Genomic DNA, 22,650 nt, shown 5'->3' with positions numbered 1-22,650 from the left:
CCTAAGCTGATTGGAACAAGTTTTTTGTCAAACTAATTGAAAAGTGACTTGAGAGAAATGGGAAGCAGAGAGTTGCATTCTGGGGTCCTTGCTTCTGCGAGTGCCTGAATGGTCCTGCGTTTGGGTGCACATCGGTGTGCCTATGCAGTGAGCTCTGTAATGTGTGGGACAAAGACAGTAAAGACATTCGTTTTGTTGAGTTGGTTCAGTACTCCGCAATTTTGGATTTTCTAAGCCGACAGTTCGCATGTGGTTAAAATGCAGAGTCTCATCTTTTGTTAGAGGGTATTTTTATACATTTTGGTTTCACCCTGTAGAAGATAAATACAGCCATTTTTCACACACAGCCCCCCCCCCCCCCCCCCCCAAAAAAAACAAAAAAAACAATGCTGTAATTTCTACATGGTGAAACCAAAGTGTATGAAAATACCCTTAAATAAAAGCTGAGAGTGTGCGCTTCAACCACATGTGAATTATTTGATTACAAATTTAGAAGTGTGGAGTAATGAGCAAAATCAAGGGAGAAAAACAAAAAGGTAGTTGTCCCAAACATTATGGAGCTGTCTGTTTGTGTGCTGGAGAGTGGGCGTGCCCTCGGCTCTCTCTGCACGGTGATCGAGGGCTCTCGTTGGTTGACTGGTGTGGAGGGGGCAATGCATCCTTCCATTATCCAGTTCAGATTCTTGGGACTTCTCTATCCTGTTGACTCCTGCCTGCCTGTGAGGCTCAAGTCTTTTAACAGAGTTGTGTGAGTTTGCTCCTTCAGCCCTGAGGGAGAGGCTGTGGGTGGTTTCTTTGTACTTGAGGTTTCACTTTCAAGTCCTGAGTGAAAGAGAATTTAAATGTAAGCTCTTATGTGTATTCTTTTTTCCTCCTCTTGTTTATGAGTACAGAAATTCATACAACGAACTCAGAAGTTCTTGCCCCTCCAAAGAACACAACAAAACGTGGAAGTATCCAGTCACCGCAGGTATACTGCGGTCTGGGTCTTCTGTTATGTTTCTCACTGTTTGTTCGGTTGTACCTGTAAAGGTTTTTTCCCTCCACCATTCCCTACAACTGCTGCTTAGCTATGAGAACATGAATTGCTCGCGAGCACACAGATTTATTTTAATGTTTGAGATTAGAATTAAAGCTAAAAGAGAAAAGCTAATAAAGGAGGATTGTAATGTACTGAACCATGCCACTGTACAGGTATCTGGGAATGGATCACCCCATGCTGGGGCTTGTCCAGTCCATTTTCCATACTTCTTCCCATACTCAGTTTTGTCTTGTCATTCATAATTCCATTATTACATAATTCCGTTCCATTACTTCTACAACGTATAATTTCATTTGAGTATAGTGAATATATTCTGGCCTTTTGTATTGTCTGAATCAAGTCTGGTGGGATTTCCCAATGATGAAACACTGAAAAGTCGAAGGCCCAGTGCATTTGCCATTAGTGAGTAAAAGGTAAATTAAAAATGCCTGCTGACCAGAGGTCGGAAGTCGATTTTTACTTCCAGACAGGAGGTGATCATAAGGGGAGTTGCCTGCAAGTTTTAAGGACCCAGGATAAGGACATGTGTTATATTTAGATTTTTAAATGTTACGTTTTTTTTCTTATTCTAAATACCAATAAGTTATTTTGGTTCCATCAAAAATGCAGCTCTGTATTAAACATGGATTTATGTGGATGAGGTGAAATCCGTTTGACATTTTTTGTTCTCGAGTTTTTTAACCTCTGTGTTACTGTACGTAGATCCATCTTTTGTTCTGTATAGTCATCCGATGTGGTCTGGGAGTCAGTGGCCACTGTGAAGAGGGCGTCCATCTAATGAATATAAATGTCTTGTCCTGCCCTTTCTTTGCATTTTCCGCCAGTAGAATGAAAAAGAATGAAATTGTAAAGGTGGTTCGACAGGCAGGGAGTTTTGCGCGCGTTGAGAGGAGTAGTTGTGTTCTAATGGCAAAGCCCCATCAATCCAATTCTATCATGCGACATGGAAGCCACTATTGGGCACAGCGCTAATATTTACCTATGAGTTATGGGTCAATTGCGATGCAGGGGCAGTGGCATATATTCAACTTGTTATATTGTGTATAATTACAGCTTGAATGGCTAGTTAGCTAAAATTCTAATGGAACTCTTCCCACTCATAATTTTTTGCAAGTAGTTTCTGACAGAGTGTATGCTCGTAGTGCTTTATTTTTGTCTCATTATTCCTGCCTTTTGACAGAATAATGGATAACTATACGGAGCAAACTATCGATCTTGATTACCAAGTCCTTTTTGCTGCTGTTCCTCAAGCTTCTGTAAAAAAAAATCTCAGTTCAGCTCCAAATGTCTGAATGTCGTCCTGCTTTATTTGAATGACAGTTATTAGTAACACTTCTACCATTATTATGACTTTCAGTTGTTTTTTCTTTGTGAGATATTACCTTGATTTATCAGTTAGACGAGTAACGCACACCTTTGATGGATAAGGAGCCAGAGAGGTGGTGAGAGGATTGTACATAGTTTGCTTTGAATGACTTGCCAAAAAGTCATTTAAATTGCAAATCCAGGCTCACTTGTTCTCCAACTTTGCGATTAATATTTTATTTTTTTTACTGACTAACAGTGCCAGCAGTTCTTTTTTTTTTTGCTGATCAGACCACAAAATGTAAGAAAAGATGCCAATTAAAAACAATTGGATACAAACGATCATGGTTATGATTTTTACATTATTTAAACTCGTGTCTACAGCGGCGACCTAGATTCTCAGCCCACATTGTGGTTTACATTGTCAGTTTGTCATTATGTAAAAAACTAACTTTTCATTGTCGTGGCTGCTGGCATATTTATTTATTTATTTTTTTTAGATAAAATGCCTGCTTTCTTCGTACATACGCTGTGAAAACTTGGACTGAATGATCTGACAGATCATGATGATCTCAAGTGCTTCTGTTCATATGAAACGAACATGTGTTTGTTGCTTATGCTTCATACCTTTTTTTAATTTAATTCATACATTAGGTGGGCAGAAATGGTTCCTTGACAGGGCTGTAATTCACTCTGTGTGAGTGTGAGTGTCTGTGTCTGTGTACCATGCACGCGTGCAGTCATGAACCGACCGGTGAACTCAAATGGGGTATATATGAGCCTGAAAGTTACTTGCTGAATTACACCATGTAGATTCTTTTGGCGGGAAACTGTAAGAAGTCACACTTTTTCATTGACAAAAACAGTGGAAAATGCACACCGCCTCAACTGTGCGTCAGGTTACATGCGCAAGCTACAAGTTTTTGAGGTGAGCGAGTGTCTGAGGGAACGGAGTAATGAGGCCCGAAGAGACAGTGTCTTCTGTGCAGCGTTACGGGTGTCACAACGCATTGTTTTCGACACGTTTGACAGACGCACTTGTTCTTTAACAGCGCTAGAAGCGGTTAATGTTGAGTGGGACAGTCAGAAGCTGCCAGCTCGCTGGCAGATCGGCGCTGTCCTTTCAGTGTTCCCTCAGTGATGTCTCCTACGACACGGCAATAACTGTTCCTATAACTTTCTTTAAACTCGCAGTCTGCCTGTATATCTCTGTCAGGTTTTCAGTTTCTCTGTAATTGCTGTGCATGTATTCTTTCTTTTGACATTTAAAGTTTGTAATATTTTGGTTTTGGAGAGCCCAAGACAGATATTAGATTTTTATTTTATTTTATTTTATTTTTTTCTGCCTGCAGTTTAATCGCAGCATGCTCACTGTTTGGTATTGGTGCGTTACAGTAAATTGGGAGCCAACTCCGCAGGTGTTAGCTGAAGTCCAGACCTGTGCAAACCCATGAGGTGACAGGGGCAAAGTGTGTGTGTGTGAGCGAGTGATAAGTGTGTATATGTTTGGGTGGGTGGGGATGCAATATTACCTGTAGTGACAACTGTATGTGACTGTAGGGTACTTGTGGATGAGCAACTCAAACAGGGTCAAATCATGTAACTTGAGTTCTTCAAGAAATGATGATTATGTAACATGTTGAAATATTGTTTGTATTGTATTCAGACCCTGAATACACTCAATAAATAAAAAAAATAAAAATAAAAAAGGAGTTGACAAGGGGCACTATATTTACCACCGTTGTTCGAGAGAACGTTGTTGGAAGTAAACTGTTTTTGATGTAAAGAAAATCCAGAACATAATCAGTTTTCAAAAGAGACAAAGGTAGCGGGTCACTGAGCAGGAGATACGAAAGCTGATGTAGAGGAAGAACAGTTAATGTTCCAATAAGATGTCACTAACTGCTTGTTTGATCGTTGGTCATTAAGAAATCAGTAGTCTGTTTAAAAATAAAGTAAGATTAATAGGTTACAATTCCAGAAAGGTATGCACATTAGTTATATCAGTCTTGATGTTTCAGACATCAAGTGCTATTAAACATTTCCGAACAGTAAATCATTAATGCCATATAAAGCAGAAAAATTGTTTTCCCGCCCATTCTTAAGCATTCATGCTCCCTTCTTGCCGTCTTTAAGTTTTGAAGTGCCCACTACATGTGTTTTAATGCTCAGCACTGGGATCAGATCGATTGTACAGTATAGGAAAATTATTTCTTTATTTAGGGATAGGTTACAATCAAGGTGTAGGTTATTGCTCCATTTAAATGTGATCATTTATGAATACCTCCTAGGGCTCTCCTGGTATTCAGTTAACCAAGTAACTGCGGTAGCATGCTCGTATGATGGTAAACACTAAATTACCGTGGGTTAAAAAGGTCATTTATCTTGCATACTGTATACCATAGCAAGGCATTAGTATAGCCACAATTCCCCTGTGACACACAGTAATGTGTTGGGTGCTAGCCTGCATTAATAGAATATTTATTGTAACTAAAGTAGATGATATTTTTCTGGTTGTGTAATGTGGCTGCTCGGAGCCATTTATTTGAAACTGCTGTTCTCTTGACTATTTACTTTTGTGATTTTATGCGGTTTTATATTTTATAAATCGCCTGTGTGGCAAGTTTACACAGTGTTGTAAAAAAAAAAGGTAACAGGTGTGTGCAATACATTGTATTATGCTCGTCTCAGAAATGCAACAGGTGAAGTCCAGCGTATTTTAGAGAACTCGGTTACTCCAAAGCGGGTATGCCAGGATCTGCAAAGCCACAGATGATATTACCCAGAGTGGTTATGGGCTCATTCATTTGATGTTGTTGTTTTTGTGATGAGGGCATTGGCCTTAATTAAAGGCAGATACGTTCATTCAGCTTTTTAACTTGTATTTTTCTCTACTGTGTTATCTATGTGTTGTAAATGGAGAGATGTGATTTTTGATTTGATTGGTGTTGGTTTCAGTGGTTCGCTGTGTGTATGTGTGTCTGGGTGTGTGTGTTTGTAGAGTGTGATAGAAGTATGAACTGTGAAGTTTTTGTAATTGTTATCACCTGTGATACAGATGGTGTCCTACCAACATACAGTGAACTTATGCAAATAGGCTCCCCGGGTGGACACACTAAAGAACTCACACTTCCCTAGGACCAAAACCTTTAGATTCAAGCCAAATGTTACAGTCAATGTCATAGACGGTAAAAGGGTGTGTCTATTACATTTGTTGTTTAAATGTTTGAATATATATTTTTTTATTTCAATCTATGCAATGCTTTGTAATGTAAACAAGCTGTGTTCTGACTCAAGGTTCACCTTTGTCTTTTGTGGTTTGCAAGCTGACAAAAAATGTGCTGCCTAGGAACGCACAAAATGCTGATGGTAACTTTCAGGATTAACTTGCTGTTGTCCTTAAAACTCAATATACAAGGATATACCTTTCTCTGTGGCACGTTCTAGCCAAATGCCCAAAAATAGTGCCTGTCTGAGAAGGTGTTTATATGCCCAGCAGTTTCAGCTATCAGTTTTTCTGCTTCCATTTTAATTCAGGTGAATTCATCTGACAAGAATCCCGTTTCATCAGAAGAAAACGAATAGGTTGTGGCATTTCAGTTAATTCGCTGGGTTCTAAAGAATTGGGATAGCGTGCCCGTGGCATAGTTGCGCTGGAAAGCGCACCTCGATCAGGACTGTGATTTTTTTTTTTTTCCTCTTTGTAAAAGTTATCATTCCTCTTGCCAGATGGTTACCCACTCCATCACAGCGCCGGGGAGATGATGTCTGGAGGGGAACGGTGGAGGGACAGGCGTGGCGAGCCTGCTAAACCTGCTTCTTGTTCTTTTTTTTTTTTTTTTTTAGCAATGGACTCAAAATTGGGAGCCTCTTGTTTATCTGCAGTTCATTTTCAGGCTTAATTGTATTGTGGTTGCTATTGATCCGCCGGCGTCTTGGCCTTCGATCCGCCACTGTCCCGAAGAGTTCAGGGACAATTTGTTCAAGTCGCAGCCACAGGCTCCGGGCAGCGGTCCACGCCGCTTCACTGTAGACGCGGGAGATGTGTCTGGGAAACATAAGGGAACGCTAATGAGGATGAGCAGCCGGGTCTCCTGAACATGAATGTTCTAATGCCGCTCAGCTCTGTGTGTTTGGAGGCACTTTTTAAAACAAACATGCATGCTCAACTGCAGTTTTTCCAGCCAGGCTTGTTTGTCTTTCCTCCTTTTTCCCCCCTCTCTCTTGCGTTTGAGACCGTAGCCGTGCGTGCGCGTGCGCGTGCGTGAGCACGAGGTGCGTGTGCGTGAGCCACCTTTCCCACCGGGCTCTCGAATGACACCTCACACCGACAAATAAATGTGTTTTTTTTTTTCCCCCCCTTATGGGCCGTGTGTTGCCAGGCTTGTGAACGTGCGGGCAGCGTTTTTTATCCGTTTGAAAGTGACGGTTTGTAGCTTTGATGACCAAAGGGGGCTCTTGCTTTTCCGTTTCTTCCAGGAGGAAGACTGCTGCTGCCCGTGTGTGTTCTGTCTCCCTGCTCTTCTCTCTGGACCAGCGATTCAGAGGCATTTTTGTGGTTTTTAAATTTTTTTCCCTCCCCTGGACATCGGTGCTCTGGCCGTACACTCCCGCTGTCAAAGCTGGCGATGTCAAGAGTACCAAGTCCTCCTCCCCCCGCGGAAATGTCAAGCGGGCCTGTGGCTGAGAGCTGGTGTTACACTCAGGTAAGGACTGTGTGTGTGTGTGTGTGTGTGTGGGGAGGGAGGTGGGGGGGGGGTGTGTGTGTGTGTGTGTGTGTGTGTGTGTGTGTGTGTGTGTGTGTGTGTGTGTGTCTGTGTGTGTGTGTGTGTGTGTGTGTCTGTGTGTGTGTGTGTGTGTGTGTGTGTGTGGGGAGGGAGGTGGGGGGTGGGTGTGGGTGTGTGTGTGTGTGTGTGTGTGTGTGTGTGTGTGTGTGTGTGTGTGTGTGTGTGTGTGTGTGTGTGTGTGTGTGGGGAGGGAGGTGGGGGGTGGGTGTGGGTGTGTGTGTGTGTGTGTGTGTGTGTGTGGGGAGGGAGGTGGGGCGTGTGTGTGTGTGTGTGTGTGTGTGGGGAGGGAGGTGGGGGGTGGGTGTGGGTGTGTGTGAGTTACATTACACAAGGTGACGATGACTGACGTATGTTTTTTCATATGCATATGTGCACGTGCTGAAAATTGCTGGTTAAAGATGGCATGCGTTTGTGTGCGTTCATGCGAGAGAATGGTGCATCGAGCTGGCACTTTCGCTGAAGGGTGGTCTGTGTGCATGTGTGTCTGTGCATTTACACACGTGCTTGTGTGTTTGTGCGTGCGTGCTCAGAACGCTGGCGTTTTACTCAGGAACGGGGAATGCAGGGGAGATTAGAGAGTGTGACCCTGTGTGTGACAGAGAGTAGTCTGCAGTACTGGAGACAGCCAGAAAGGGAGCGATGGTGTGTGTGTGCGGGTATCTGTCATGTAACTAGCGTAAATGTGTGAGAAGAAAGCCGGTTTTAAGCAAGGAATAAAGTAAGCAAGGGACATTTCCCTTGAACTCAAAAACTTTTTAGGAACGTCACAAAAATTACACGTCACGATTTTGACTTTCGTATTCAGAAGGGAAACTTCACAGATGTGGCAAATTGTGACAATGGAGCAAATAATAGTGATAATGAATAATTACATGGCATCAGGGCAATATTCTATTGACATAATCTGCCAAACCTGCATTCACCCGGAGTGCTGTGTACGCTTTACCGGCCTATACATGTTCCGGAAGAAGCCAAACCAGACCTCGTAATCGCCGGTTAATTTCCGTCCGCTTCGGAGGCGGCTTCTGCTTTTAATGCGCGGTGTCACCCCCGCCGAAATTCATATTCCGATGGAATATTCCCTCCGTCACCTTCTCTCTAATGAAAACAAACTAATCTCGCTCACCTAATGAGGTTTGGCGAAAAAACGGCGCCCGCCGCGGTGCTCGAGCGCGCCGGAGCCGTCGCCGCGGCGGCGCCAGGGCGCGCGCGCGGGTTGTCAGGCGCACGTACCGGACCGAGAGCGCGGGGGGGGGGGGGGGGGGAGTGGCGGAGACAGAGTGACATTTCATGTGTGCCTGTCTGATGGAGATTGAATGTCGGGTTTAAATGCGTGAACGCCGTCACGTCCCGCGCAGTTTGTCTTCCCCCCGCCCGTTAATTTAGTCTTTTTTTTTGTATTTATGTCCCTCTGATGGGACTCCTTGATATCCCCGCGTTTGTTTTATGCCCCGTTCCGCTCGGCTTCCAGCGGTATTCGTCAATTTTTTTTTTGTTGTGTGTGTCCCGTCTTTAATTTCGCTCTCTCTTGTTTTTGCCAACGCGTTGTCAGTGTTTATTGAGATGAAAGGCACTTTTGATGTGCGGCTTTGAAGCTTGGAATGACCGTGCACTTTGTATTTGTTTGGGGGGGGGGGGGGGGGGGGTTTTGCTTTGTTTTTTTTGAACTATGTTCTTCCTCTTGCCCTTCACCATCCTCCCTCAGATCAAAGTGGTGAAGTTCTCCTACATGTGGACCATCAACAACTTCAGCTTCTGCCGCGAGGAGATGGGCGAAGTCATCAAGAGCTCCACCTTCTCTTCGGGAGCCAATGACAAGCTCAAATGGTGAGAAGGGGAAACGGTGTGGTATATTAGGGAGACAAGTAAATGCAGAGTCGGTCTTTGACCTTTGTTAGCTGTAAGATTTTCCATCCCGGTGTCAATTCAGTCACTCAAATTCACTTGTTCAGTCCGTTCCTAGTGATCTTGGCCTTAATATGAGAAAAGAAGCAGAACTTTCAAAACTAGGCCAGAAACTGGTACCACTGTTCATGGCTTTGGTCCAACAGAGGCTTATAGTAACATTCAATTCCAATGTTCTTTGTTCAAATGAAAATAAAATAACCATCCAACCAAAATTATACAAGGGTAATATTGCCTTCATTGATGTCAGATTCGCAGTGCTCGGTTTCAGCATTAATGCGCTCGATTGCGTTCGGGAAAGGGTCAACGTGACTTCGGCCAATCAGAGCTGATGACCGCACGCTCTCTTGCCGCGCAGGTGTCTGCGAGTCAACCCCAAAGGCCTGGACGAGGAGAGCAAAGACTACCTGTCCCTCTACTTGCTCCTGGTCAGCTGTCCCAAGGCGGAGGTCCGTGCCAAATTCAAGTTCTCCATCCTCAATGCCAAGGGGGAGGAGACCAAAGCCATGGGTGAGTTGACCTCGTTGGCACGGCTGGTACTTGTGCCGTCGCTACGAGCCTCGTTGAAAGCATAAACAAGCTTCCCTTGCGTTCATGAATCTAGGCATAGATGTGTGAACACACAGATTCTGAAGGTAAACAAAAGGGGTTTTCCCCCCCCACCTGCTGTGTTATTTTTGAGTATTTCTGGCACTGTGTGGGTTTTCATCCATCAATATTTTACTTGTCCCAGTTTTACATGTCCAATCATCATAATGTATGCCTTTTGTGTTGACGAGTAGATGAGAGGCTTGTTTCATTTACATTGAATATGATGAAATGCTTGTTATTACCGCTTTAAAACGAAACGAAATTCATAGTATACTTGCGGTTTGCGGTCCTGACAGAAATGGCTAACGTGACTAAAATATCGTTGTCAAAACAGTTTAGCTGACTTGTCCATCTGGTTTTGGACTCTTTTAGACGAGGGGGGCAAAGGCACGGGCCTTGTCTCTGTTTGGACCGAATTACCTCCTGTTTCTCCCTCGCCGGTGTGTACCAGCTTTGCCGGTGGCCATATGGGTGCGCAATCTCAGTGGGACCGATCCATTTTCCCAATATTTAATTAAAAGCATAGTAGGCAATTTCAGTTTTAATTAAAAGCAACTCTTACAAGTCATATTGGGCTCTTTTGAGGGATTGAAACCCTGCATGCTTCCATTTCGAACCCGTTTTAATTGATTTGGGGTTGAGAGGAGAAAGCCGGGTCTGGAATTACATTTCTCCGTGCTGGATGTGGCCCCTTTTGTTAGTTTCTCCAGTATCCTGTGGAGCACTGGATGTGTGGAAACTTTCCCTCCTTATATTTAAAGGCGTTGAAATGCATCCGTTACAGCCATTTCAGAGAAGACCGTGCAGAAAGGGAAGTGGCCTGCTGCATAATGTATAAAACCAGTGAGATCTTTCAGACTCTTTCAGCTCCTCAGCAATTAGACTGCCTGTATCTGTGCTAAACGCTAACTGCTGAAGGGATGCAGTTTTGTATGATGTTGTGCTTTTCTAGGCATTTCCGTGCATTGATTGATAGCCCTGCGCGCACTAACGGCTAGCAGATGGCCGTCATTAGCACCTTTGTATTTGTTTATTTGCTCCATATTGCTGTTGCAGTCCTGCCCAGAAGAATGTCCGTGGTGGCACATAAGACAAATTGGAGGGGAATGTTGTAGGGAGTGAGGCATTGTTTTTCCAGTTTTAGGGGGTCCATTTAAAATATTCTTCATTTTTACCAACAAAAAAAATGATATGTAACAATTCAAGGGAGAATAAACATTAGAAATGCCAAGATATCAGGAATGAAGATTTCTCAGAACTGTTTGTACCTTTGAAAGTCATGAAAATGCACTCATTTTACAAACTCAGATCCTTTGTTGACTGGAATCTTGCATAATATGGTCTTATTTGCTTAATGGTGTTTACATATTGTAGGTATTGTCTTTAATGTTAGTAAAAGCCAACAACAAACCACTGGTAGTCAGTATCACCTTAGAACATTCATTCATTTGCTCTATGAGCTTTCTGAATGATGCAATTCAGAGAAAAAGGAGACACTATCTTTTGCCTCTTGTGCAAAATGTTTGACATTATTCCCCTGCTTTATTTAACAGTATTTCGGTTTTTTGTAAGCATGACCTCTTTTCCTTGAATGTTTCGATTAGTTTCCGTTTTTTCATCAGTGATGGTAAGGGGGGCAGGTGCATTATGCTGCCTAGTTTCACGGCGTGTTTTGTTGACCAGTCAGTCCATAACCGATGTGCGTATCACCGCGTCTCTACCGTATTTCGAAGGAGTAAAGCGACAAAAGTGACGTCAAATTCATTCTGAGGACTGGTTGAATCCGACCTCTTCTGCGGCTTTGTCCCTGTGCTTTTATCCCAGCGCCGAGTGTCACGCTGCAGAATTGCCCATGAATGGCTGCTGCCGTCATGGTAAAAGAAAGCGAAACGGAGGTTTAGCACTGCGTGCGTCTCTGAAAAGCTTAGTTAGCCTCACGGTACTCAAAATCCGTGGTGAGGCGCATTGACGGTTTTTTCTTTCTTCGCGCAACAGGTGTGTTGAGCTGTCACTGTTCGTGTGTCTCTGCTGACATATCTTACCAGATGCAAAAGCTCACAGGGTGACAGGTGATTGGAATGGATTTCCAAATATTTATTTTTAACGTTGATATTTTTTTCTCCCATGCTTGGACAACTGAACATAAGTAGAATTGTAAATGTGACAGCTTAGTAGGAATTCTAACGGGTGGAGGCAGACAAGGAAGCTCCCTGGCTTGGCTCTGTGTGTGTGTGTGTGTGTGTTTGTGTGCGTGTGTGCGTGCGTGTGTTTGTGTGTATGCTTGTGTGTGTATGTGCCTGTTAGTTTATTTGTGTGTGTGTGTGTGTGTGTGTGTGTTTATTTGTGTTTTTGTCTGTGTGTGTGTGAGCATTCAGGAGCGTGCACTGTTTCATATTGATCCAGTTAACCATATTAAACTTCAAATCCTCCGTAATTCAGGAGACTCGGAGCAACTGTGTTTCATTTTGCCAGTACAGCTGTCACTCCGTTCCAATCTCTCCCTAATCTCGGCACCCGTTTGCGAGCCGAAACCAGAGACGCGGATCAGCTTGACTTAACCCTGCAGGGAATTGTGGGCCAGACATCTGGCGTTTCCCTTTTCCCTTTTCGCCGCGTCATCGCGTGGTCATGGGTATGGGGGGGTCACGTTTTTCGCATTTCTGAGCCTTAAAGACCGGACCGGAGCCCGAGCTCGTTTCCCTGCGAAGGCTCGGCCCGCTCTATTAGAAGCAGGTGCGTTTTGCGCCGGGCGCTCGCTTTGCGTCTGAACGGCGGCGTAATGACTCGTGCGATTCCCACCTGCGGAGCGCGGAGAGAGAGAGAGGACGGGACCCTCATCAGCAGCAGAGCTCTTCCGGCGAGCCAGCCGGGAGGTTAATACAGCGGCACTTTCCCGCTGATCTCGGCCTCCCCCTGGAGGATCTGCTTCAGCCGTCGCCGGTAGCGTTAGGAGCGAGATTAGTTTGGTGGGGCCTCGCCTTGGCCCCTTCCCCCAGCCCCCCCCCCCCCCCCCCCCCCCGACTCTTGCTTCAGACGCGCGCGCAATCTATCATTGTTCAGCCGCGGTCCTCCGAGGTCCTCCTCACGGCGGGCGTGACAGCGAGGTCTTCGGGTTCCGGATTGAGCCGTCGCGGAAGTGGCCGCCGCGGCGACTCCCCCGGGCCCCCGCCGCGGCGGTACGAGAGGATAGAGGGAGCGCGGCGGGCGGGGGCCGCGTGACGGCGGAGCCCGAGGGACCGGTGGGGGGGGGGCGGCGGCGGTGGCGGCGACGTACGCGCTTCCCTTCGCGCGTTTTTTTTCGTTTTTTACGAGCGCGCCGTTTACTGCGTCGGCCTGTGGCTCAGCGGCCTCAGCCTGTTTACACGGGCCCTGATGCACGAGCCGGGCCGACGCCCTGAAGCGTGAGCAGCGGAGGCCGCTCCGTCGGCTGTGCACCCACCCCCCACCCCTCCCCTCCCCTCCTCCCCCCCCCCTCCTTTAGGAGCGCCGCGCAGACCTAGCCGTGGCCGGCTGGCGGGCGGGTGGGCCCAGCCGCTAATGGAGATGGATTTACCGACGCGAGCGTCGCGCCTCCGCACCCCCAGCCTCATTCTCCCCGGCGCATCGTTTCTCCTCCCGGCCGTGCGCGTCTCCGCTCTCTAAGGAGGGCCATTTGTAATTCTTCCTTCGAGACCCCGACTTTTAAAACGCCACCGCAGCTCCAAGCTTTTTTTTCTTTTCTTTTTTTAAATCCCTGACAGCTCCGAGGGCTCCCCGTATCGATTTTTATAAGCATTTATCCAAATGGAGAGTTCCATGTGGTTGAAAGGCAGGTTAGGCAATGTTCTTTAGTACAAGGCTGTCTTTGTGTGACAGCGTGGAAAGCCTTAATAGAACAATGATGGAAAACAAGGCAGGGTTTCTCTGAAGGCTGTTATCAAGTAAAGTGTTTCCATTTCGCTGAGCATTTGACAAGGTTATTTGTAATTGATGATGTCAATTGTTTTATATTGGTGCCATAGAGATTGTATATGTAGCCTAAACATCGACAATTTGCCTGGTGCCAGTACAGCGTGTGTCTCTCGAACATGAATGCGAATCTGATTTGTTATTTTTAGCCGCTCGGAGGAAGATATGAACCCTTTGTTTCCGTGGTGGCACTAAACGGGGAGTTAAAAGGGACAGTACGCGAGGAAGTGACTCTGTCGCTTTCATCGTGCGACGGAAAAACACATACGGGCTCCGCAGTGATGCGGTCAGCAGACTGGTTCAAATGGAGTGAGACGATTAAATTTGAGATTGAATTTGGATTTTAGAGGGGGGACCTTAACCCTGTCCCCCCCACCGCACCTCCTCAAAACTACACATCCCAGATCTCTATCTGCAGCCAGTAGTGTTGGTGACGGAAGCACACACAATACACACATATTATTATTATTATTATTATTAACAAAAATAAACAATAGTAATGACATCAGAATTTGTTATTTTCCATAGACCTTGGCTCACCTCAAATACTAGAAATTTCTTGACTGATGCTCAGACCTTGCATTGGTGGTGTAGGCATAGGCGACTTATTTAGGCAGCTATACAGGGGGATGAGATGATGATGAAATGGCTGTCTTGTCTGGATTGTATTTGCCAGAAGAGCACAATGCTGATTCAGGTTGGTAATACAATGTCCCTGTCAGTGAGCTGAACTGGTTTTTCTGTGTGGTCTACAGCAGAGCCCCGTATTAAATCAACAGCGACATCTAAAGCAGTGAATGCTTCAAGAATTATTAACAGTGAAAGGGATATGAAGACAATCTAACGTTAAATGTACGAAAGGGTTTTCGTGAGCTAAAGGGTTTTCAGAGAGTTTAATGATATCGATGCGACACATCCTCTTATGAGCGCGACTTCTCCACATTCACTCCTGCGCTTTTAAGCTGTTTGAATAAGTGATCGCGGTTCTGCGGCGAGGATCACACGTAAGTGCGTTTGATGAAAACAGAAAGCTCGCTTCAATATGAAAGTACTGAACGGCTTTTGGCAGTGTGTCACATCGTGATCATACCACTCGGTAATATTTCATTTATGCTTTTGAAGGCTGGGTTGTGATGAATAATGTGTATCACCGTTGGGAATTTGTGTACCGGGCCAAAACCCTGGGATTGCGTGACTTATGTGGTCACAGTTGAAACATGGCAGAGATAATAAGGACACAGCAATGTCATTAAAATGGAATTAGACGGAAATCCCTATATGATGTTGCTTTAATGAAAGGTGGGAAGCTTACCCCCTATTAGTCCTGACCCACGATGCTCTTCTTCCTCTTGAGCGTCGGGAAAGGCAAATTAGTTTGTGAGTTTTGTGAAACTGGTTCCGCAAGAAATCCTGCGATCTGATTGGTTATAGCATTAAGCCTCTTGTATTTCTGATTTCACTTCTCCCTATGGCTTGTGCCCTGATGCAGAACACCCCCCCACACTTGGCACTATATCTGGGGTCTTCAACCAGGGGTCCACGGTCCTCTATCTGCACAACACCTTGATTCATCGGATGTAGTTCAGCATTCCTTTATTAAAGCAGCACTTCCATAGATCTTGGGCTGAATTATCTTAGATCAGAGCGTCAGCCTGGTCAGGCCCATAGTCCTGTAGGTCATAAGCCTGGCAAAAGGTAACCAGCCAGCTATTGGACCACTTACTCAAGTGCTGGTTTACCCCCTTTAAGAACAGTCCCACTTAGCTTCACTGACAGATTTGCGCACTGGTTTACAAATTGACACTGACTGATTGACATTATTACGCAGAACGACTGTTGGGGGAAGCCACTGACTGATGTAATCACTGTCTCACAAAGTCACACTGCTGTTCTGACTAGATGGCTGTCTAATTAAACTAGACACATTAGTAATCCAAGTGACTTGCTGTGGGTGGCTGGAACGGACGGACAGCTGATGGATAGCTCGGCTGACACCCTGCATGATTGACACCCTGCTTTCCTGGTCGGCTGGTTGCAAGGCTCGCCTAACCTGCAGTTCGCTGTGGGCTCCAATTAACAGTGTAATTGCTGCAAATAGCCTCATCAATTTGGCCTCCATCTTCTGTTTCAGCGTTTCAGTTTTATCTTTGAAAAAAGCATAGAAATAACAGTACCCTGTTCCTGACGTTGCTTTGTTTCGCAGTTCGTCTCTCCTCTTCTAACCGCCTTGAGAAAACGCCCGACCCCCGCGGAGCTTGTGCAGGTCTCAGCGCGAGCGGCCGCTCTCTCTCCCTCTCCACAGTGGAGACCGGCATCGTTCTGCCCGGGCGTCTTCATTCTTCATTCAAAACCTGGTCGTTAGGACATAACATTTGGCACGGTGCGGGTTGTCGCGGATTAAAGTTCTCCGTGGCGGAAACCTTGGATTCTCTTGCCGCCGTTGGGGAATTGCACGCGGTCGTGGAGTTTGGAGGCTTTGCTCTGCTAGCGCCGCTTAGCTCGCCCCGGCACTCTGACCGTAGGTCGACGGCGAGCGGGGCGGCGCAAAGCTCCGCGGCAGGGCGGCGCTCTTCCTGCGGTACCCTGAAACGGGCCCGCGCAGCGCGGGGCGCCTAGCGGAGCCTGTCGGGCTCGGCCGAGCGCTGCTCCGTTTCTGCCGGCTTGGCCCGCGAGCGCTCGCGGTTCGAGTGAGTGAGTGCGCGGGTGTTAAAAGCGGCCCCGGACCCTCACAGGCGTGCTCGACCCTTTTGTGTGTCGCTGGCTTGTCCATGCAGTTGAGAAGGAAAACCTGGGAGGCTGGATGCGACGAGAGAATAGAGGGTGAAATGAGTTTATTGGTGCTCCGAAGGTCCTTCACTCTTGACTCTCTGAATTACACACGATAAATGAATGCGATGTGAATTAGAAAGATTTTGTGCGGTTTGTACTAAAATGCAAAGAATTTTCCAGAGGCCCACGTGTTTGTAGCTTTATGCTTAAAATTTCAACAGGAAGACTGCTCACAACCTTTTAGGGCATAGTCTTGCAAATAAGGCCTTATTGTCAAGCAATTCAGCGCTGTTCTTCAATTGCTTTTATTTTTTAATTTTGCATCATTTTTGTACTCTTTTTCTCCCGTTTGGTAGCGCCGGTCGTGGCTACGTCTTGAATTACTGCATCGCCGTACACTTGTTTAAAGAGCACTGCAAATGGAGTGGGTTTACTAGCCCATTACGCTCACCCGTGTGTCAGTGGCCGTTTCATATTCTGCAGGCCATGTTCAATTACAGCTGCTGATTGGAGGAGAGGTGTACATGTCGATTTTTTTGTTTTCCTCATTTATGAATCTTGTATCTGTGCGATAACACGATTCCAGGTTATGAATGGACAATCATTCACTGTCAAATCATTGCCCTGGTCAGGCTTGGAAAAATTCAGTCCAGTTTCTCTCACAGATTTTTTTTTACCCTCCCTGCAGGCCCGTCTCTTCTTACTTGGTCGACCCGCCAAAAAAAACACAATCACTCTTGGCATTTGCCACACTCTTACCCCAAAGGTTAGGCTGCTTCACCTGCAGGTAAACAAATGGAAAAGGAGTGTGATGCACTTTGTCTGTTCAGTAAAGAGTTACAGTGGGTAGTTCAACAGACAAGTTTGTGAGAGGGGTTTACCTGAAGGATGTGACCTTTTCAGCAGTTGTTGTATTACAGATAAGTTAATTTGTTCCGTCATTTCTCCTGATGTCTTCACTCACTGAAGCTTCAAATGTTGCAAGAAGGCTGATAACATGACTGCTGTACTGATATGTACTTAAAAACATACTGCAACTGACCACAATCGTGCGACTGCCACCATATTGCATATACAGTAAAAGTACCTTTGCTAATGGGTTCAGATTGTCACCTTCAGTCAGTGCATTGCATCATATATGCCAGATCATGTAACCATGTTATTTGTGGAAAATGTATGGCAACAGGGTGGAATGCGGTTTCTCCTGTACTACTAATTGTTCACCATCTAGAGTTCACAAACATGTTCCTATTGCTATATTTGTCTGATGCGTTGACATCAAACATGTATTCTTCCCTTTTTTTCATTTCTTTTTTTCTGGGAGGGGAGGGGGTTTGGGGGGGGGGGGTTGGAATTTTATGAGGTTTCCTGCAGTGTCTAGTCATTAACTTAGTTGCATATTATGGTTTGTTTGAATGTGTGAATATAACCATCAGCACCTTTTTTTTCCTGGGCTGTATTTATATGTGAGTTTATTTATTACAGGCCAGGATATCAGCTCAGCAACTTATTTTTCCTTAATTGGTCTAGCGCTTGTCATAGCAACAATAGATATTCAGTCTTTAGGTTAATTGTCAGGTAGTCATTGTGCATATCAAAGCAAGGACTCACACTCAAAATTTGTGCAGCACATGACAGAACAAAACCATTTAAAAGTCTGATTGAGGTATTATACAAGTTTTTGGTCTGCAGTGATTAGGACCTTGTTTTCATTCACTGTATTTTGTTATTTTGTTCTTTATTCCTCAACATTTCAGTTTTGTTATTTTTTCTGGTCTCTTTTTTTGAATTTGTTTTGTCTGCATTTCATGGTGTGGGTGTGTCCTATTCTAGGACATTATGTACTATTTTGTGACCATGCACAGCATTTGACTGGTCTATACCCAGAAAGAAAGCTTTTGCACATTATATTTCCAATTTTTACAGATGAACGTTTACTTAAACAGTTTAGGACGAGTAATCCAGTTGTCTAACCGCCACCCTACTTTGCTGGGGCTGTAGAACGTGTTGGCCAAAAATCGCAGCGGAGGTTGGTGAGGCGCCTGATTGGGCGGGAGAGGAATGATGGGGCACGCGAGAGAGAGCGAAGCCCAGATGCAGCGGGGCTCGAGAGCCGGTCCAAGAGGCGCACGGCTCGTTTCGAGCGCAGGCAACGCTCCAAATGGCCGCCGCCTCTCGGCCTCGCTTCGGAACGCTGCTGGCACCGTCGCCGCTGCCTGCTCTTCACACGCTCGGTTAGAAACCCAGCCCAGCTCCCACCGCACCGTCCAAGCTTACCGCGACACTTGGCTTTATCCCCGAAAAAAACGCCTCCTCTTTCGTCCGGGCCGGGGCCGGCCGGCAGCACCTCCTCAGCGTGTCATTTGTTGAAAGTGTTCAATTTCACAGGGATTTAGCTGCCCGAGTCGGGGGTGTCTCGCTCTCGTTCGCCGCAGAGTATGAACCTCTGCTTAAAGGGAAAAAAAGTCATAACAATAGGCATGCAGAGAGAGGGGAGAGGGAGCTTTGATGTCGGACAAATCGGTTAACAAAGCAAGCGAGTGGCGGTGGCAACAAACGCGTTAAGCGGAAAAAAAGAGGTGGTGGTGGTGGAGAGGGTTTTGTGCTGTAGTGGGGTAAAAGGCCATACAACTGGAATTAAACTGGAGTCCGCACTCCAGCACTTCCACACTCAACCCCCCCCCACCACCACCACCACCACCACCACCACCAGCCCCATCCAACATTCAGTCACTGCCTGGCTGTAAGAACATGAATTCATTTATTCCACTGATTGAAATGGGGGAGGATAAAAAACAGACCTGCTCTCCTTTGGTGACAGGTGTGCTGTTTGTTCCCTTCTCGAGTTCAGAGTCAATTGTTCAGAGAATTCAGCTTGTTGGCGTGATTTTCATTGAACTGAGGCTGATTTTTATTTAATCCTCTGTTCCAACCTGGCTTACATGTCCATGTCAGTTCCTGTCTGTCCGAATGGGTATCTCTGTCTGTTACAGTGGAGTTATTATTTTTCCTTTTTTGTGCAACTAAAGAATGAGAAATGAAGTCTCACTCACTTTGTATTGCAATACTATGCTGTATTCCCTTATTGCTGAACAGTTCATCTGATACATAGGCTCAGTCTGTCCTATCTATCTGCAAGAGTGACTGTTCCTGAGGGTTGGCAATATCAAAACACAGTTTTTGATCAACATTTGCAAAAACTGAACATGATTTATAAAATGTTTGTATAGTGCATTATAGTACGGTATATATCAAGAACCTGTTCAGAACGGTTCAGATATCTCAAAGGATTATAGGGTTCTGCTCTTGAACCTCAGTTGGACCAAATTTTAGTGCGCAGATCTATGACCAATTCATAACCTTGGTTCCCTCCTCAGATCACACTCACAAAGTGGCAGATAGGTTTAGCCTTCTCCCAGATTGTCTTCCTCCACTAATTTCAGCGAAGGCTCCACGTCGGTTGTGCACTGAAACCACTGGCACTTCTTTACTTGGCGAGCAATTATCTGTGTCATCTGTGTAGGTTTTTACCTCTCTTAGCCCATGCAAAGGCATCTTACCCATTCAGCAGTGGAGTGGGTTATCACATGGTGCGATGTGATGCGGCATGGCGCTGAGTGCCACTCCTACAGGTTTTCTATGAGCCCCCCTGCCCCCCCTCGCCCCCCTTCCCCCCCCCTGCATGACACTTAATTACTTCCCTCTCTTTGAGTCCTTATGAAACAGCTGAGGTATAGAGCTTTTATCAGTGAAAACAGCCGCGAGAGGCGCACAGGATGCTAAAAGCGCTGTGATTTGTAAAAAGGGCTGTAATTTGAGCGGGAACCGGGCGACGGAGCCCGCGGATAGCAGGCCACGCCCCCCTCGCTTTCGGCTCTGCGATGGAGGCCCGGGCGCCGGGGGGGGGGGGGAGCGGGGAGCGGGGAGCGCCGCAGATGCCGGCCTTCCGTCGCTCTCTGTCGTCTCCGCTCGGGGAGAACAGATGTCCCCGTTTGTGCCTTTGGATTCTTTCGTATTTGCGTCTGCTTTCCATGCCGGCTTGGACACGTTGTGCTGCGTGGGACTACTTTCATGTGCTGCGGGCTTCGCGAGTTTGGGTTGCGCGCTTCAACCGGATGGTTGTGCCGAGTACAGTCTTTATAAAACATGACCAGGTCAAACCGGCCGACCAATGGTGTAACTTCATCACTCACTCACTCAGTCAGTCACAGACACACCGCTGTTGCGGTCCAGCCAAAAACTGTCCTCCTTAGGATGCAACACATCCTGATGCACACCCTGAGACACAAAGCAGTTGCAGCACAGACACATAATTTCCCTGCGGTTTGATGGTCTCTGGCATCAGCTTCATACGGCCTCATAATTCTCCCACTCTCAGGGTGTTCTGCCCTTCTGATTTACACCGGTAATAATTCATTGGTAATCATTTTTTATTTTGCTAACTATAGCCGTTTTTCCCCCCCATTTCATTCTGTTGTTAAAAACTGCCTTTGAAGGAAACAGTGTGAAAAGCTTCATGGTAAAATATAAACGGGTCTGCAAGTTGCTTTGACCATTAAAGAGTCAAACGGTTTTAATATCCAGATGTAGACCTTACACATGCGCACTAGAGGGGGTACACTGTGGCTTTGCCTAATGTGTTAAATTGTAACACATTAGGCAATTGTGACACACTGTGTCAACCTTCAGTGTTAAAGGTGCGGTTGGCATGTTTCATCTCTGATGTGAAAAGGGTTAAGGATTATTATGCGGTGTCTTACCAGAGTCTGATGGAACTAAATCATTTGTAAATGGTATGAGTTTCTTAGTAGTGTTAACTTAATACCTAGTACTTCTTTAAAGCAATCTTGGACAGGCTGACTGGCTGTCAGGAATCATTAATGTATGAGATTGTGAGGTAATATGATGGCTGTTCTGACGCCTGCTCACTTTGTGTGTGTGCAGAGAGCCAGAGGGCCTACCGCTTCGTCCAGGGCAAGGACTGGGGCTTCAAGAAGTTCATTCGCCGGGACTTCCTGCTGGACGAGGCCAACGGACTGCTCCCTGATGACAAACTCACCCTGTTCTGTGAGGTAGGACCGCTCCCCATCATGCCATGGAATAACAGGCATTCTCTTCATGCAGAAATAATGTTTTGTGAACTAAACAGAGACTGGAGGTCAGTTTTTTAGCAAGGAAGCATGTCATGAATCGCAAAAAACTTGTTTCTGAAAGATTTTTTTCCCAAAGAAAAACTATTACAGAATGAATTTTATTTGTTCTCTGTCCAGCTCATTGTGCTCATCATGGTATGGGGAGTCATGATGACTTGTATTACTGTTAATGATACATTACTGGCATTGTACCTAACGGAGACACCAGGACATATTTACTGCTGCGTGGAGCATCACTGTCCACGTACCCTGTTAAACTGTTCCTAAAGTCGTTGTGCTGTTGTCGCTGAGAGAGACAGAGAGAGAAAGAGCGAGAGATTTTACAATCAATTTCTTAGCTTTGATAAATGTGAAACACGATGCACCTTGAGCCCAGGTTCCATCTCTTTAACCTGCTGGCTGCGACATTGTTATTTATTCAGAAACGATTCCGGTCTCTGGGAATCGGAGCCCGGGGCTGCGTTTAGCGGGCGATCTGAGGTGAATGCCTTTACTTTGAATTCGACATGAAGAGAAATCGCATTTTCGGGCTCTGTTCAGCACAGCTAGCACTTTTCAGAAGCGAACCGGCGTAGGTTCAACTCTAGATATGCTAATCTTTCCCCGTTATGCATGCAGCCATAAATGTTTCAATAGCGTGTGGTGGCTGTTTAATACAATTCTAATTAACCCTGTGGGTATGGTAGGGAGGTGTCGGAAAGTTTTCCGGCGTGGGTAAAGCCGTGTGGATGTTCGTTTGAAGTGCTTCCGCACAGGGTCTACTGATGTGAGGAAATAGGTAGGAGGAAAGGAAGAGGGCACCGGGCACACGATGGGACAGCGGTGCCTGTCAGTCGCATCAGTGCCTACCCGGCCCAGATCAGCGCAGTAGTGGAGGGGCCTTTGCCTTCTGCCGTCTCTGAGCTGCCTGCGGAAACAAAGGCTCGTATCGCTCATGGCAACAACTTAATTTCAGCGCCATTGTACTCGTCTGCAGAGGCACAGGTGCCGATGGCCTGCTGATTATTTTCAGTGATTCAGAGTTTAACCTGACCTTCGCAAAAAAAAAAAACAGCTGGTGAGACAGTTCATGTTAATTCAGTTCAGCCCTGGTCCAGTCTCCAATCTGATTTTCAGTCAACAATTTGCAACAGTTTCTTTTGTTGTGAAG

General features: G+C 45.9%; 1 protein-coding gene across 5 annotated transcripts in view; it reads left to right on the top strand.

Moving 5' to 3' along the window:
• Nucleotides 1-22,650, top strand: part of spop (speckle type BTB/POZ protein) — a 101,410-nt gene that overhangs the window by 53,074 nt on the left and 25,686 nt on the right. For 4 of the 5 annotated variants that reach the window (XM_035404773.1, XM_035404774.1, XM_035404775.1 and 1 more), the window contains 4 exons: nt 6,827-7,053; nt 8,840-8,961; nt 9,398-9,549; nt 21,292-21,419. In XM_035404773.1, the coding sequence (XP_035260664.1) occupies nt 6,976-7,053; nt 8,840-8,961; nt 9,398-9,549; nt 21,292-21,419 (480 nt within the window). In that variant the 5' untranslated portion in view covers nt 6,827-6,975. Of the gene's footprint in view, nt 1-923; nt 971-6,826; nt 7,054-8,839; nt 8,962-9,397; nt 9,550-21,291; nt 21,420-22,650 lie in introns of those variants that run through there. The other variant, XM_035404776.1, reaches the window with a different exon arrangement.

Source organism: Anguilla anguilla, chromosome 2 (assembly GCF_013347855.1).
Source record: "Anguilla anguilla isolate fAngAng1 chromosome 2, fAngAng1.pri, whole genome shotgun sequence".
NCBI classification, from domain to species: Eukaryota; Metazoa; Chordata; class Actinopteri; order Anguilliformes; family Anguillidae; genus Anguilla; species Anguilla anguilla.
This window is presented reverse-complemented; position numbering and strand designations above follow the sequence as displayed.